General features: G+C 41.0%; 1 protein-coding gene across 1 annotated transcript; it reads right to left on the bottom strand.

Moving 5' to 3' along the window:
- Window positions 1–522: 522 nt before the first annotated feature.
- On the bottom strand, window positions 523–15,118 carry LOC138598256 (four and a half LIM domains protein 1-like). The gene is made up of 6 exons (XM_069670004.1): window positions 15,028–15,118; window positions 2,927–3,106; window positions 2,682–2,856; window positions 2,063–2,232; window positions 1,603–1,789; window positions 523–1,345 (listed from the first exon to the last, which is right to left on the bottom strand). The coding sequence occupies exons 2-6, from the start codon at window positions 3,080–3,082 to the stop codon at window positions 1,194–1,196; spliced, it is 840 nt and encodes a 279-aa protein (XP_069526105.1). The 5' UTR covers window positions 3,083–3,106; window positions 15,028–15,118; the 3' UTR covers window positions 523–1,193.
- Window positions 15,119–15,608: the final 490 nt, after the last annotated feature.

Below are 15,608 nucleotides of genomic sequence, written 5' to 3'. Positions count from 1 at the left end.
TTAGCAGTATTACAGACTGGGCGTCTGGTGCGACTTTGGTGGAAAAAATCACAAGTGGTGTCCAGTTAGTGAAGCGTTTTCCATCACCCAGCAGTGGTTGGTCTGCCAGAGAGGGTAGGAGGAGCTAAGCTGCTGCTTTTCCGGTCTCTGCAAGTGTTGCGAGTAAACAGTAATCTACTATGGCTGAACAAACAAAGAAAAGATGGATGACTACAGATACAACTTCTAAAATAAGTGAAAATCCAAAGACAAAGAAACAAACTCGACGCTCAGATGAAGCAAACAGTCTAAAAAGGAAAGTGACCGTCAGCGAGGAAAATCAAGAGTTACAACCGGAGCCAACCGTGCGCTCCCGCATTTAACTATTATCGCCATAGGTGCCGCCAAAGAGAACGAAACTGAGATCTTTGAGATTATCACTTTAAAAACTCTTAAAATAATTGGTCTAACATGGACCACCAAAAAGATCCATATTTAATCAATAAAAACACATTTAAGGCTCAGTTTTGTTGAGTTTATTTATTGAAGCGTCACATTTGCATATAGTCAAATTGTAAATTGAAATTTCATCTTTTCTCGGAGGGAAAAGCGTTAATAAAAGTGCATTAACATTTATTATCAAAACATCTAATAAGCACGGTAAAAAAACTTGGCAAGTTGCAAATACAAATATAGATATAATTTGTATATTTAAAAAAGGTAATTTTTTTCTGGAAACAGGAAAATATCACATTTCAAGAATATGAAAAAAGACACATAAGCAGTAATTTAAGTGCTAAAATACAATTAAAACAATCCAAATTCATTTATATATTTCAAATTTGATGTCCCCTAACTGCAACGTACACACACTGATGCATGGTACCTCTGGCTTCATGGTAACTCTTTATTTTAGCTGTGTTCACGACAGCCTCCTACAGGAAACTGCAGGGCTCAGCTACATACTGTTTATAACTTGAGCTCTAAATTTCTAACTCTTAGGCCAAAGCTAGTCGCTGTTATCACTGAGCAACATGTTTGTTTAAGTGTTAGCATGTAGCATCAGATTACATTTGGTCCCATTGTTTCCATCATTACATCGATAATCTCACAAAACAACAACAAATAAAACAGAATATTGAAATAGAGACTTTGGCCTTTATGTAAGAAGAACAGAAACAAAATGCTGCCAACAACGATCATCCTCTCCATCTCTACTTGTTGGCACAGTCGGAGCACAGGACGTCTTTTCCTTTGGCTACGAAGCGCTTGTTGGTCAGACTGAGGGAGCATCTCTTACAGTTGAAGCAGTACTCGTGCCAGGAGCTGCCCTCATAGTTCACCACGTTCACTCCTTTACCAAAACCTGACAAGAGAAGGAGAGAGTTAGACTTCCTATTTGTCCCTTTCTTCCCTCTTTACTCTTTATTCTTTCTTTCCACTGCCCTAGAAGTTACAGCAGGAAATGCATCGACACACATTAGCTATACAAGTTATCCTGTTCAGGGTCGTGGAGGGGCTGGAGCCTATCCCAGCTGTCATTGGCCGAGAGGTAGGATACACCCTGACATTTTGTTTATTATACTTTAAACCACACAATCCTCAGTTTCAGTTAAGAGCTACCTGTGATGGGGTTTTGGCAGCCGCTGCATTTCTTGGCCACAGAGCTCTTGTAGCAGTCGACACAGAAGACCTGGTCCTGATGGTTGGTGAAACTGGTCCCGGCCAGAGGCTTCGAGCAGGAGCTGCACACAAAACAGTGTCCGTGCCACGGCTGGTCCTGGTAGTTCACTCCTCCAGACACTATCGGCTGGAGACAGAAGAGAAGAGCTAAGTGCATGAACATCTGTGTTATCTTGTTCTTCACATAAAATGATGTTTATATTCATTAGTTTGATTTTAACAAAGGAAGCTTAATTAATGAAATTGTATTTGTTTCCACCCTCTTGAATTTTAACCTCCTTTCACCTTTTTATTTAAGTTTCTAGTCAAAAACTACAAACACTTTAACATATTATAACATTATAAAAAAATAGAGTTTCAGTTAGAGGAGTTTGGTCTTGAGAACGAGGAGATGAAAAACCTTTTTGCAGCTGACGCAGTGCTTGGCAAACTTCTTGTCATAGCAGGGGCTGCAGTAAGTGTCCGTTCCTTTGGAGAGGAAGCTCTGCGATCCTATCGGCCGCTTACAGCTGCAGCAGGTGAAACACTCGTCGTGCCACGAGTTCCCTTTGTACTCCACGCTCTCTGAGCCTGCGAAGAGACGAGACACGGGGAGTCAGAGGAACACGTCATGTGGAAGGTAACAGGTAAAAATATTTCAGTGTTTCTCAAACATGGCAGAGGCTCCATTTCAAAATAAAATGCTATTTTGTTCTGGTTGTTTGGACAAATGCAGCCATTTAAAAAAGCCACCGTGGGAAAATTCTAATGATCAATTTTCAAAGTTTCAACATTTTAATGAACAAATTATTCTATAGGTCATTAATAATTATCATAATATTTTAGTTTCACAAAATTGCCATATTATTGTATTTAAATATGTGTCACATTATGTTCTTTGGAAATCTGTGTTACACCTGAACATTGAAAGTTGTTCTCGGTTTACTTAGTGTTAAATCAAGTTTCCCCACATCCCTTCCATACAGCGCTGCCCTGCTAACAGTACAGTGGATGATCAGGTCTTGAAGTTGATCACTGACCAGCGAGTATGGGTTTATAGCAGCCATGGCAGCGGGGAGCGTCCTCTCTGGAGCAGCACTTCCCACACATGATGCGGTCGTCCTTCGTGCTGAAGGGCTCCTTGGCCAGAGGCTTGTAGCACTTTGAACATCGGAAACATTCCTCGTGCCAGTAGCGACCCTTATGGCTGAGCTCCTGATGGAGGAAGGAACAGTTATGAAAGGGAAAGAAGAAAAATGTGCATAGAAAACTCAATAACACACACCTTTGATTCCACAGGGATGGGTCGATGACACTGGGCGCAGGAGTTGGCGCAGAACTTGGTGTGGCAGCGGACGCACACCGGCCTGCCTTCGTTGCGGACGAACCTCTTCCCACCGAGGTCCTCTCGACAGTAGAAACACTGAGGGCTGTCGGCCATCGTCCCTCAGAAGGAGACTCAGGACTACAAGAAATAAAGCAAGAGGGAAAATCATGGTCAGTAGGAATATTTATTTATTAACAGAGATATTAACAGAGAAAAGCTACAAAGCCTCACATTTGAGAAGGTGGAATGTTTGGCTTCAGCTGCTCTCAAGTTTAACTTCTCGTCTTACTCAAAACAAGGTCTTCTTTTTTAAAGATACCTACACCCACCACAAAGGGGCGCTGTTGATAAACTAGAGAAAACAAAGACCCTTTGATACTTGTGCCACATTTGTCTCACAAGACACCTTTCATTCCCCACTGTGACATAAAAAAGGAGCCACTGGAATATTTGTTTAGTGTAAAAGCATAGCAACCAGGTGTACTGTGTGTGCACCTGTGTGTTTGCTCTGATGTCACACACCTCATCTCTGCCTCGTAAAACAGCTCGTACAGCTGATAACTGGGACTGTAAAGTTTGGCGGCTGGTTTTAGAGGCAGAGAAACGACCAACAACACAAGATTAAATCCTGAAATGTGTAATGTCTTATCTTTTGATGTTTTTAAATCTGATTCTTGCAGTGTCATTTATTTGCTCACTGTGCTGTAAGCTGCTAAAAGGTGATGGCTGTCGAGAAACCTCAAGTCTGCAGGTTAAGTTAAATCACGATTGTAGTTTTTCAGCAGGAAACAAAATAAATCCGTTGCGGTGTAAACAGATCTGTCTGTAAAAAACAGTGTTTTTAGTGAAAATCACAGAAAACTAAAAAACAAATGGCTTTATTTTGTAGAACAATCCCTGTCCACAGCCTCAGGCCACATGGTGCTCAATCAGATGATAATCTCTGAAAAGAGCTGCAGGACCACTAATCTTCTAACTCTGCTACATTTATTTTATTCTATTGTACATACTTGCAGATTAAAGTTTGACATTTAAAACAAAAGAATTCGACTGGTTCCCTCCGGGTACTCCGGCTTTCTCCTACAGTCTAAAGACATGCTCGCTAGGTTCATTAGTGACTCTTAATTGCTCGCAGAATATTCGGCATTTTGACGCGTTTTGGCATCCGCCTTTTTTTCTTTTTCTTTTTTTTTTTTTTTTAAATCTGACGGCCGATAAGAGTTCATTTCTTTGCAAATTTTATTTAACTTTGTTTTATTTACTTTATGAAACTTATGAAAGTTATTTATTTATTTATTTAAATTTTCAGTTAACTTTATCAGAGATGCTGCTGACCCTGGGAACTCCCTGCGCATTTTGTTTGTTTGTTTAATAAACATATGCTTAAAGGCATTTAAACAAAGTTAAGTGTTGGAGTTTGTATTATTCAAATTTTGACGCCAACATTTTAACTTTTACTGCAAATGAATATCAGCTCCAAATACCAGTTATCGGCCTCCTTGACTACTAATAATCGGTTTCAGTGTCAGCCCTGAAAAAAACATATCGGTCTATCTCTAGTCCAGCGTTTACCCCGCCTCTCGCCCAATGACAGCTGAGATAGGCTCCAGGCCCCCGCGACCCTGAACAGGATGAGCGGTACAGATAATGGATGGATGGATCACTTTTAACGTTACAGTAATATAATCACATATTTCTGACTATAAATATTGGCATAAATTTAGCTTGTTGACTGTTCATACCTGAGCTTCTCCTGGATGTGTAAATTGCTTAAGTTTTGTGCAACATACTTTATGTCTGTGTTGTAGCGGTTTGTTTGGATGTGCGGGTAGATTTACCCAGAAAGCACTTTGTGTTTTATGAAGTTCATATCCTCATGTGCCGGTCTGGTGGGACAGACTCCCAGAGAGAGGAAAGCTGCAGGAGTAAGACTGTATTTTTCATGTCCTTATCCAGAAAAATGCAGCAAGTTTTAAAACCAGACAGACCGAGCCTGATTATTTAATTAAAAATACATCTTAAGCATCCTTATGTAACTCATTCCTCACAGTTCAAAAATCACTCTCCCTAAAATACGGCTCATAAAGTTCCCTAACATAGAACTGAAATCACCACGTTGTTCATCATAACTCACTCACACAGCTGTGATTACAGGGGCCGTTCTCAGACGCTAAATAATACACAACATGATCACGGCTGCGCAAACACACAGAAATGTTTGAGGAAAAGATGCTTTAAGTGTGTTTCCTCAGTTATTTCCCACATCAAGTTCGCGCTGGCTGACCGCGAGGAATTCTCCTCAACTGTGAGTGTGTGTGTGTGTGTGTACAGAGAGGTGAACACATGAAGGAATGCCTGGTATGACTAACGTGGTTAGATCTGGAACGTTGACAACTCTGACAGAACCTCCACACACACACACACACACACACACACACACACACACTCCACCTCTCACATGGACCACTCCCCAGGAAACCGCCAGAACCACAAACTTTAGCGCTCCCCTCCTGGTTGGAACGGCATGTCGGCACAGAGTCATGAGGAAGTTCTGGTTTTGGCTCCGGACCGAAGTTACCACGAGATCGGGCTGTTTCTTCTCCTCCCGTTTCTTGTGACTTTACTTAAACTCAGAAAAAACTCAGATAGATCCTCCTTTATAATAGTGACATTCACTCTGATGCTTATGGCAGGGAGACGTTTTTGTCTTCATCAGTCACATGTGGACACAGGTAGTTGAATGCTGTCTGTGAGGACCTGTCACATGATCTGTTTGTCCAGGAGCTGTTGTAGTTTTTGTTTTTAATTCTAAGAATTGTTACATAAAGGCTTAAGGTTAAAAATAGATGTGTATTATTTTCTGTGGTTAAGGTCAGAGCAAAGACCTGGAAGGAAGCCACTGCAACTGCACTGAGTCATTAACTCTGTATTCGTCCAACTACGTGCCTTTTCTTCGTCTCTAACAGCTGTTATACTAAATACTGTTAAAAGTTATGTCAATATTCAAGGTCTTAAAGTTGTAATCTTGAAGATCTCAGTTTTGTTCTCTTTGGCGGCACATGTGGCGATAAACGGTAATCACATCCAGTTGTAACTCTTGATTTTCCTCGCTGACGGTCGCTTTCCTTTTTAGACTGTTTGCCTTCATCTGAGCGTCCAATTTGTTTCTTTATCTTTGGATTTTCACGTATTTTTGAAGTTGTATCTGTAGTCATCCATCTTTTCTTTGTTTGTTCAGCCATAGTAGATTACTGTTTACTCGCAACACTTGCAGAGACGGGAAAAGCAGCTTAGCTCCGCCTACCCTCTCTGGCAGACCAACCACTGCTGGGTGATGGAAAACACGTCACTAACTGGGCGCTGCTTAAGATTTGTTCAGCGAATGTCGCCACAGACAGCCAGTCTGTAACACTGCAAATGGTGTTACCTCATTCAGCGATAGATAGTGACTTAACAGACATTTATTTAAATGAAAATCTTCGAGATTATCACGTTAAATCATGTGATTTAAATCCAGTTTTTCAATTAACAATTCAGGGTGAGCGATTCAAGTTCAAGATGCGTTTCTGTTCATACTTAACAGCCATCCTGCCGTAAATCTCTTTAACAAATGAGTTGTAAAAAGATAAATATATTAATTAAATCACAATATATTCAAAGAAAAAGGTCAATTTTAATGTATTTGTGTAATGCATTTACACACATTTGTATGTGTTCAGTGAGGAAACAAATTAATACCTGTAGCGTGTAGCAGAAAATATAGTAAGTAAACGATTGGTGCCTTTCACACATGCACTCCTGACGATTCCCAGAAAATGTCAAGACATTTCCAAAGTTGTCCTTTCACACACGTCCCTCACAGCAGGAGATTTTCCCTGCCGGACAGGGGGCCAGGAGGGTCCTCATTAGGCAGGACATGACATAAGAAGTACTCTGCGGAGTACCCGTTGGCCTTCACTGGCAAAAGCTCCAGAATCTCTTCCTCTCTACACTTTGTGGACATCTTTGCTCTTGTCGTTTTGTAAACGATCCTTCCTCTTTACCCTCAGATGTTTTTACTCATCCTGTTATGTGCTGCTCTTCTGGTTTTGTACTGATGCATGATATAAACATCATCACCCCACCAACACGCTCACGGTGAATGTTCCTGACTGTTACCTGCTGGGTTCACACATCGGCTCACCCAGACTTCTTGCGGACATTTTACTTTGACAGTTGGCAGAAAAAAGTCTGAATAAAGTCGGGGTGAAAAGTCTTAGCGTTCTCACATGCAGCCCCCAGACATTATCAGCAGTACAGTGCGTGTGTGAACTGTCCACTTCAGACCTAAGAGTTTTTTTGCACCTTTCACTGTGTAGGCCTGGTCTCACTGCTCTCTGACAGAGGAATGTGTCTGAGGTTAAAAGTGCTACTGTTAACAAAGTTGATTGAATAACTTCTTTTGTGGTCCCGTCACCTCTGCAGACAACAGAGCTTCAAACCGGCACCGACACCATGTGGAGCGGACATACATCTTCCTTTCAGTGACCCGCTAATTCATGACTTATTAATGGAAAAAACAGCAGCTGCTTTATTGTTGACTGGGTGAGGGTAACTCATCCATCTCCACTGGAAGACAGCAAGTAAAGAGGGCCATAAGCAAGGTCTGATATGCACCTTTTATCTTACTTCCTGCCTCTCCCTAAACTAATAAGACGTTTTTTTTCTTTACTTTTCTGTAAATCAGCTCCGGCTAACTTGGAGATTCAGTTCATGTAATACACAGCATGAAGTACTGTGAACGTCTGAGGCTGTGGAGCAGCTAATTAAAATGCTTGGCTACCAACATCATGAAAATGTTATCTGATGGGAGGCGAACAATGGCTGACAGGAAGTGAGCCTGTGTTCTGACAGGTTACACTGACGTCAGGCGGCTCTGAGGACAGTGTTGCTGCATGTCTTTACTTTGTTTTCCGCTATAAATAATCCTGCCGTGTCATGAAACGAAGGCACGTACTTATAATCTTCTTGAAGCCAAACTGCCAATACAAAAACACTCTGTTTAATCGCCATGGAAACAGTTAAATGCGAAATTAAGATGTGTCACACAGTCAAAGCTGCAGCACAGCAGCCAAGGACAACTCTGTGTGTACTTGCTTTAGTCATAATGTGGGGACGTAAATCTGTTCAGGAAGTGACATCATTTAGACTCGCTAACCTGGGTCCCAAAGGAGAAGCTATTATATTTTGTGGATAAGACTTTGTGTTCGGTGCACACAAGGGTTTGAGTGAGGCCATGTAGTGGTTATGGTTAAAGAACTAACTGGAGTAAACTTTTGTTGGAGAATGTTTCAGACCACAGTATTGAGGGATTCACCTCAAATCAACTACAGGGTAAATGCTGTTGCCACATCGAGCAGCTTAGTGACTTTTTAGTGAGAGTTTGGACAACAACAGAAGTCCGTTGTTACGTTTACGTGGTGCCTAAAAAACGTGAGCTTCTTCTTCAGTCGGAACAATAACTGGAATATAGTCAGTGAGAATTTTGTTTTAGGTTCCGTTACTTGCTGTCCAAGCCAAATAGCATTCCCAAGTTTCTAAATACAAACGTGGTAATGCATGTCTTAGTTCCTGATGAGTCATACATTAATTAAGCATTAATAAATGCACACGAGGGCACCAGTATTGTAAAGTGTTACCATTGGCATTAACGCTGATAATGTTTAGGTTAAAGGTTCGGCCACCTGACTGTAACAATTAGAGCTCCGTGTGTCTCATCCAGACGGAGAGGTGACATCATGCAGTACGGACGTGAGGAGAATCACGCACACATTTAAAACACGAGTGACGCAAGAAGAGACAGCGGAACAAAAAAAAACAAGAAGGAGAGAAAACAGCAGGACATACAAGCCTAGACAAAATAGAATATTTTGGCGTGTCTGCTTATACCAACCCTCTGTTCGTCTGTGTGCGTGTGTGTGTGTGTGTGTGTTGGCATGAGCTTATCGCTAAAGAATGTAGAGGAAAACTGAGAAACAGGAAGTCTCCATCAGAACGTCAAAGTTGGCACGGTCCAGTCGAGCCACACAAACACACTTTATTCTCTGATGCACTGACCGTGTTTACATTAACATCTCGTTAACACCTACAGATTTAGCACCATAAACACTTGGCTGAACTCACACTCAGTGTGTGCAGCAGGTGTGAGCTCTACTTGGATGCAGAATTTTCTTTTAACTCTCTGTTAAAAGATTTACTTGTTATAGCAGCCAGTGGGAAATGTCTCTTAATGGGACTTCTGGGTGTTTGTTATAGTATTATTATGGACTGGGTGTCGGTGGTGACTTTCGCTGAAACAATCACAAGCGGCGCCCAGTTAGTGACGCGTTCTCCATCACCCAGCAGTGGTTGCTCTGCCAGAGAGCGGCTGCTTTTCTGGTCTCTGCAAGTGTTGCAAGTAAACAGTAATCTACTATGGCTGAACAAACAAAGAAAAGATGGATGACTACAGATACAACTTCAACAATAAGTGAAAATCTAAAGAAAAAGAAACAAATTCGACGCTCAGATGAAGGCAAACAGTCTAACAAGGAAAACGACCATCAGCGAGGAAAATCAAGAGTTACAACCGGAGCCAACCGTGGACGTCACACATGCAACACTGTCTGGATATCTGGGAAGTGTGCTCCTGCAGTTACCGTTTATCTCCATAGGTGCCGCCAAAGAGAACGAAACTGAGACCTTCGAGATTATAACTTTAAGACTGAATAGTATTGATTTGTATTTGGATTTACTTGTAGCACTCAGTGACAATAAAGGGTCGTTCCATTAGAAAGTAAGTCATGATGTGATGGTTGGGTTAAGGTTATTTATATTTTCTCAATTTGTAATTTTTTTGTTATATGAAATGTTGAAAAAATAGAAAAAACTTATTCCAGGATGACATCTTCAGATTACTTGATATCCAACTATGCAATCTCAACAACAATCTAAGACCTAATAGTTCTGATAATTGTTCATAGGAGGCTAACAAGAGCAAAAAAAATAAATCTACATTTAAACTGGGACCAGTAGATTTTCGCTTATGAATTACTGCAGCTTTAAATGACATTTTTTTTTGTCTTTCAGAATAAATGTTTTACTAGATTGAGAAGTCAGCAGGGCTGCATGGTGGTCCAATGGTTAGCAGCACCGGGTCAGAAGGTTCCTGGTTTGAGTCGTGGTTCGGACATAGTGGGCCTTTCTGTGTAGAGTTCTCCCCGTGCTTGTGTGGGTTCCCTTTGGCTTCCTCCCACAGTCCAAAGACATGCTCGTTAGGTTGATTGGTGACTCTAAATCGACTGTTGGCGTGAGGGTGAAAGATTGTCTGTCTCTGTGTGTCAGCCCTGTGATTGGCTGACGATCAGTCCAGGGTGTAACCCCGCCTCTCCCCCAGTGACAGCTGGGATAGGCTCCAGCCCCCCCACAACCCTGAACAGGATAAGCGGAATAGATAACGGATGGATGGGAGAAGTCAGCAGTGATGTTTGACTACCTTCCATCTTACAAGGCCCTCTGACGATGACTCCACTGTTCTTTCAGCTCTAACATGTGGAAGTATGTGACTCTTGAGCTGCCAAATGCTCCACCATCTATCAGAGCTTTGGCAGACTTTGCAAACATCTGCCTGACACGGCTGGAAAACGACATTGGAGAGAAGGGTAAGAGTTACGGCTGTATCCCACTCTGAATTTTGGCAGTCGAATCGGATTTGGCTTTTCAACACGAACCTTTACCATTTGTTCCACTTTGTTCAGTTCAGCGCTGCAGAAAACGACTGTCAACCTACGTGTTTTACCTGCAAGACACACAGAGATTTGACGAACCAAATAAGAGTCGTCTTGGGGACTTGAATTTTAAGGGGCGGCCCTTATTAGTGAAGCAAAACTGTCAAATCAACAAGCTCTCAATCTAAAATGATAAGCTGAAAGATGCTATAAATACCTGATGAACTTGTGGGAACTCTTCACTTGGGTAATGACACCTTTAACTTATTGATATACGCACTGATGATGTACAAATATGATCTCGCAGAACATTCCCACCACTGATTCCCTTCGCACTATCTCAAAATAAATACACATCGGTATTAAAAACTGAGCAAGTTCAGCTAAACATTTGAGTTCCACATCAGCGTCCAAAGAAAGATAATTGTTTTATTTGGCTCCGGTTAGGCACATTCCTGATGGAGGAATAAAGTGGGTACATCAGATCTGAGTCGTGTAGAGCGAGGCTAAAGAAACACAGAATGTCCCGCTGCAACAGGACGGACGTGATGCTTTTACCAGAAGCTGCAGATTAACTGTACTACAACCTTTACCTCACTTCTGTTCAGTTTCTGTCCATTTTTCTGTTTCTGCTCTCATCGTCTGTTCTCTCTTTTTGCTTCCTCTGCTCTCGATTCAGAGACTGGGATGTCTTTCAGGACAGAGCAGCTGACAAAACTGGAATCCATCCGCAGCAGAAATGTATGACCAATTTCCATTGCCATGAATATCCATGACATATTGAGTGTGTGTGTGTGGGAGTGAGGAAACGCTCCCCTCATTGGCAACACAACAGTCCTGTTGGAGCAGCACTGAAAGTTCAGCGCTAACCTAAAGATTTAATGTTAAAATGATCTTGTGGGATAATTAAGCCCTCCGTACTGTCTTGAGGGTTCCTTTCAGTCCCCCTTCATAAATCTCCAACCGACAAAATCCCTTCAAATCCCACGTCCAAACCATTCCTCCAAATTCTTAACCTAACAATGACCACACCAAATCCTTACTTGAACTGAATCCTTTCCTTTAAAAAAACAAAAACATCATTTCTGTGTAAAAACAATAATCATAAATTTCCCTTCAGGGGGCCAAACATTAAACCATCGCTGAGTAAACCCAGATTTTTTTTAAATGAAAGGAAACCAACATCGCCAAGTGTGTAGTATTACTAAAGATGTTGGGCCACCAGGAACGTATTCATACATGTTTAAACAGTATTGTGTTTTGTTGATGGTGGAGAGTGCTGTCCGACATGAGCTCAAACACATCTGCTCTTATTATGTTCCTACACTTAAGACTTTACTTTAAATGTTTCACCCATCTGTTACTATTTATAGGTACAAATTAGAGATAGACCGATATGGTTTTTTCAGGGCCGATACCGATTATTAGTAGTCAAGGAGGCCGATAACCGATATTTGAAGCCGATATTCATTTGCAGTAAAAGTGAAAATATTGGCGTCAAAATTTTGAATAATACAAACTCCAACACTTAACTTTGCCAAAATAACCCAGTTTTAAATTGATCTCTTATCGGCCGTCGGATTAAAAAAAAATGTAAAAAAAAAAAAAAAAAATGGCCGATGCCGATATGCGTCAAAATGCCGAATATCGCCGCCGATAAGCGGTCCGGCCAATAATCGGTCTATCCCGAGTACAAATAAACGTTTCAAAAGCTTAGGAAGCTTAGGAAAAGGTTTGCCACTTTAGCATTTTGTTTGGTGAGTTCTATACAACTACAATGTGCACCTATTAAATATAAAGCAATAGCTAGGAGACTTAGCTTAGTTTAGCCTTAAGACTTTGGGTTTTGTAAGGACACAATCTCAGAACCCATTGGCTATCGTCTCACAAAGATAAAGCCTCTGGGAGTAACGGCAAACTTTTTTGGCATTCGGTGCAGCCAGAGTTTAGCGCCAAACGACTTCCAGCCAAGAGAGACTTTTTCATGCGCTGCATTGTTTATATTTCAGTTAGCAACTTGAGAAGCGACCGTATGTTCAGATCAAATGCAAAGCGAAATTCGCCCCTCCAGTTATGTCAGCAAAATAAACGGCATCAGTTCTCATCTCATTACATCCCCCAGAGGAGTCTCAGTTTCACTGTAAATAGGAAGTTACACAGAAGCTGCACTCTGGCTAACTACTGTAGTATGAGCCAGCAAAAGAACCCACTTTTTCTTGTGATTTACTTTAATTAACGGGTCTTACCTTTGCCGAAATTACAATATCATGATGCAGATAAGTAAAAGTAAAAATGCAAGTTCTGTCAGGTCTGTCCTCAAGAAGAGAAGAAAACTACTTTTTAAATGCTTGTTTGTTGAACAGAGGTCAGATTGATCATTTCTGATGCATTCCAGGAAGTCGGGAAATCTAAACACTGGTTGGCTTTCACGGCGTCAAGGGAATTTGTCGCACAGGTTGAATTTTTTGATCTGGAACGGATTGTTAGCTGAACTTGCTGCAGATGTCTGTTTATAGAGCTTAATAAGAAGCTAAATCATCGATCCGCCTGCTTTTGCTCTCCAAGCGAACTGTTTTTCCTGAATAGAACAAAGCCTGCTGACATGTGATTGGCCAATACTATTCGGACTACAAACGTCCTGCAAATGGAAACCAGAACACTTCACATACTAAAACCCTGTCCTACAGATTCTACAGTTTTATGTAGAGTCTGTAAATAGAGATTAGTTTAGATTAGATTAACAAATGTGGTAATTGGTGAGTTTAAGAGGTGCTATTAAGTGATTTTCTTGGAATATTTGGACCGAGCCAATCTTCATGCTTGTTTATCTTTAAGCTGAGCTGAACGAACAGTCCTTAATGGCTGCAGGTCAAAGAAAACACACTGCCAAGTTTCCAGATCACAACTCCTGTATTTTCATGTTCGTCAGAGCAATGAAGCAGCACAACTTCCTTAAAATATCCATAAAAACTCTACGAACAATATGTGGTTTTCCATCAGGGATCCATGAAAAGAAGAAACATAGTGTCTGTAGCCCATTTACATTTTATGCTTTAATAACGCAACAGGCAAAACACAACAGGGACTTAGCATGACATGAAGCCAGACAAAATGCATAAAAGTTTTACGAGCCCGTGATGTATTTTATGGGAATGAGCTCATGGTAATTTCTTTAACATGCAGGCAGCGGCACTGAATCAGAGTTCAAATCCCTATGGTTCTCTGGTGTGTGTGTGTGTGTGTGTGTGTGTGTGTGTGTCTCAGGCAAAGAAAGGTCAGTTACACATGTGGGTCTTTCTTGGTTTATTTACTGTCTGTGAATGTGCAATAGTGTGTGTTGTTAGAAGTAGTTAAAGTACTTCAATATGACTGTTAAAATAAGCAACAGTTATTAGCCTGTATCCAAAAATGTTAGGTCTGGATGACATTTCACTTAATTTGTAACATCTGTGTAGGCATTATTTCACAACAAGTTTACTTGACTCGCCTTTTAGTCTTTTTTTTGGGTCATTTAACAGACAAATTACCCTTTTTTCCAGTCAGTTTATTAATAATCGGTTTTAAACCTTTATCTTAACTGTTGCTGTCACACAATCTGCCATGTGACCTACTTGTAAATCGAGGAAGAGGTAAGGCGTACATATGGATCTTCACTTTACTTAGAACTGCTGCACAATATCGATACCTGGCAGAGAACAAAACTGAAGCCATGTGTGTCATTTACATGCAGTTAAACACACACACACATGAAAAGGACAGTAAAACAACACTACAGGAATTTTAATTGACTTCTGTGATACATTTTCAAGCTCAGCGGTTCCATCAGTGAGTGAAAAAAGGAGACTTCCTAACTGGAAACAGATTTCAGGAGCAGCCCCGCTTTCACAAGTCAGCATGTAACTGTAGCTCAGACACACACACACACACACACTTACAGAAACAGACAGATAGCCAACGCCCCAGACAACTTTAAGACCTGTTTCCTGTCCAGATATCAAAATACTGCTTTGCAAGTGCTATGTCCATGAAATCATAACATGTGTGAAAGAGGAACATGTTACTCACTATGTAAAGGTGATCACGCAGGAGCTTACTTTATATTAGAATGAATAACTTCACATATTAAAAGTAGACTAATACAAGATAAAAGTGCGGATCTGATTTTGGCAAGTTTTATCAGACTTCTTATAACCTGCATGTTGAAGAGCAAACTACATAACAGTCCTCGGTTTTGTCTAAAAACAAGCGTAAAAAGAACCAGGTTTTGTTGGACTGTATGCAGTAGTACACAGCGGTGCTCAGCAGCTAGCTTACCGGGCTCAGGGTGGTGATGCAGCGGGGATGAGCGGTGCCCTCTGAACCGTGTGGCAGCGGCGGTACTCCGCTTAACGAGACCCTCACACGTTTTAAGTACTGCCTGCCATCTGCGACTGCGTAAAGCCAGACAAAAAAACGTACGAATCTAAGACCGGAAATACGATGTTTTACCTACGAAATAAAAGAGGAAGTGGCCGTTTCAAAGAAGCGGACTTTATCTACCTTCAAAATAAAAGTAAACTTTACTGTTGAAAGCGAGTATACGTATCTACTGTATTAATTATACTGTATTTATACAGCCTGTGGTAGAAAGTATCAGGAAATGGTAAATAACGATACATTTGAAGTTGAGGCAAACCATAATTTTTGAATCTCAATCTCTTGTTTGTCAAACGGGAACATTCATAAATAATAAATTAAGAGTCAGTACTGTAGAAGCAAGAGTGATTGAAGAGATGGAAACTTTAATTCAAATCAAGTTTAAATGTAAGTGGCCATAGGATATAGACTAAACAGGCATAGGGAGATGTGGGAGCACACTGTTCGAAAAAAGCGAAGACGTGTCATTTTCAGAAATC

This window comes from Semicossyphus pulcher, unplaced genomic scaffold (assembly GCF_022749685.1).
Source record: "Semicossyphus pulcher isolate SPU_LCO1_2020_fin unplaced genomic scaffold, fSemPul1.0.p SCAF_10, whole genome shotgun sequence".
Lineage (NCBI taxonomy): Eukaryota > Metazoa > Chordata > Actinopteri > Labriformes > Labridae > Semicossyphus > Semicossyphus pulcher.
This window is presented reverse-complemented; position numbering and strand designations above follow the sequence as displayed.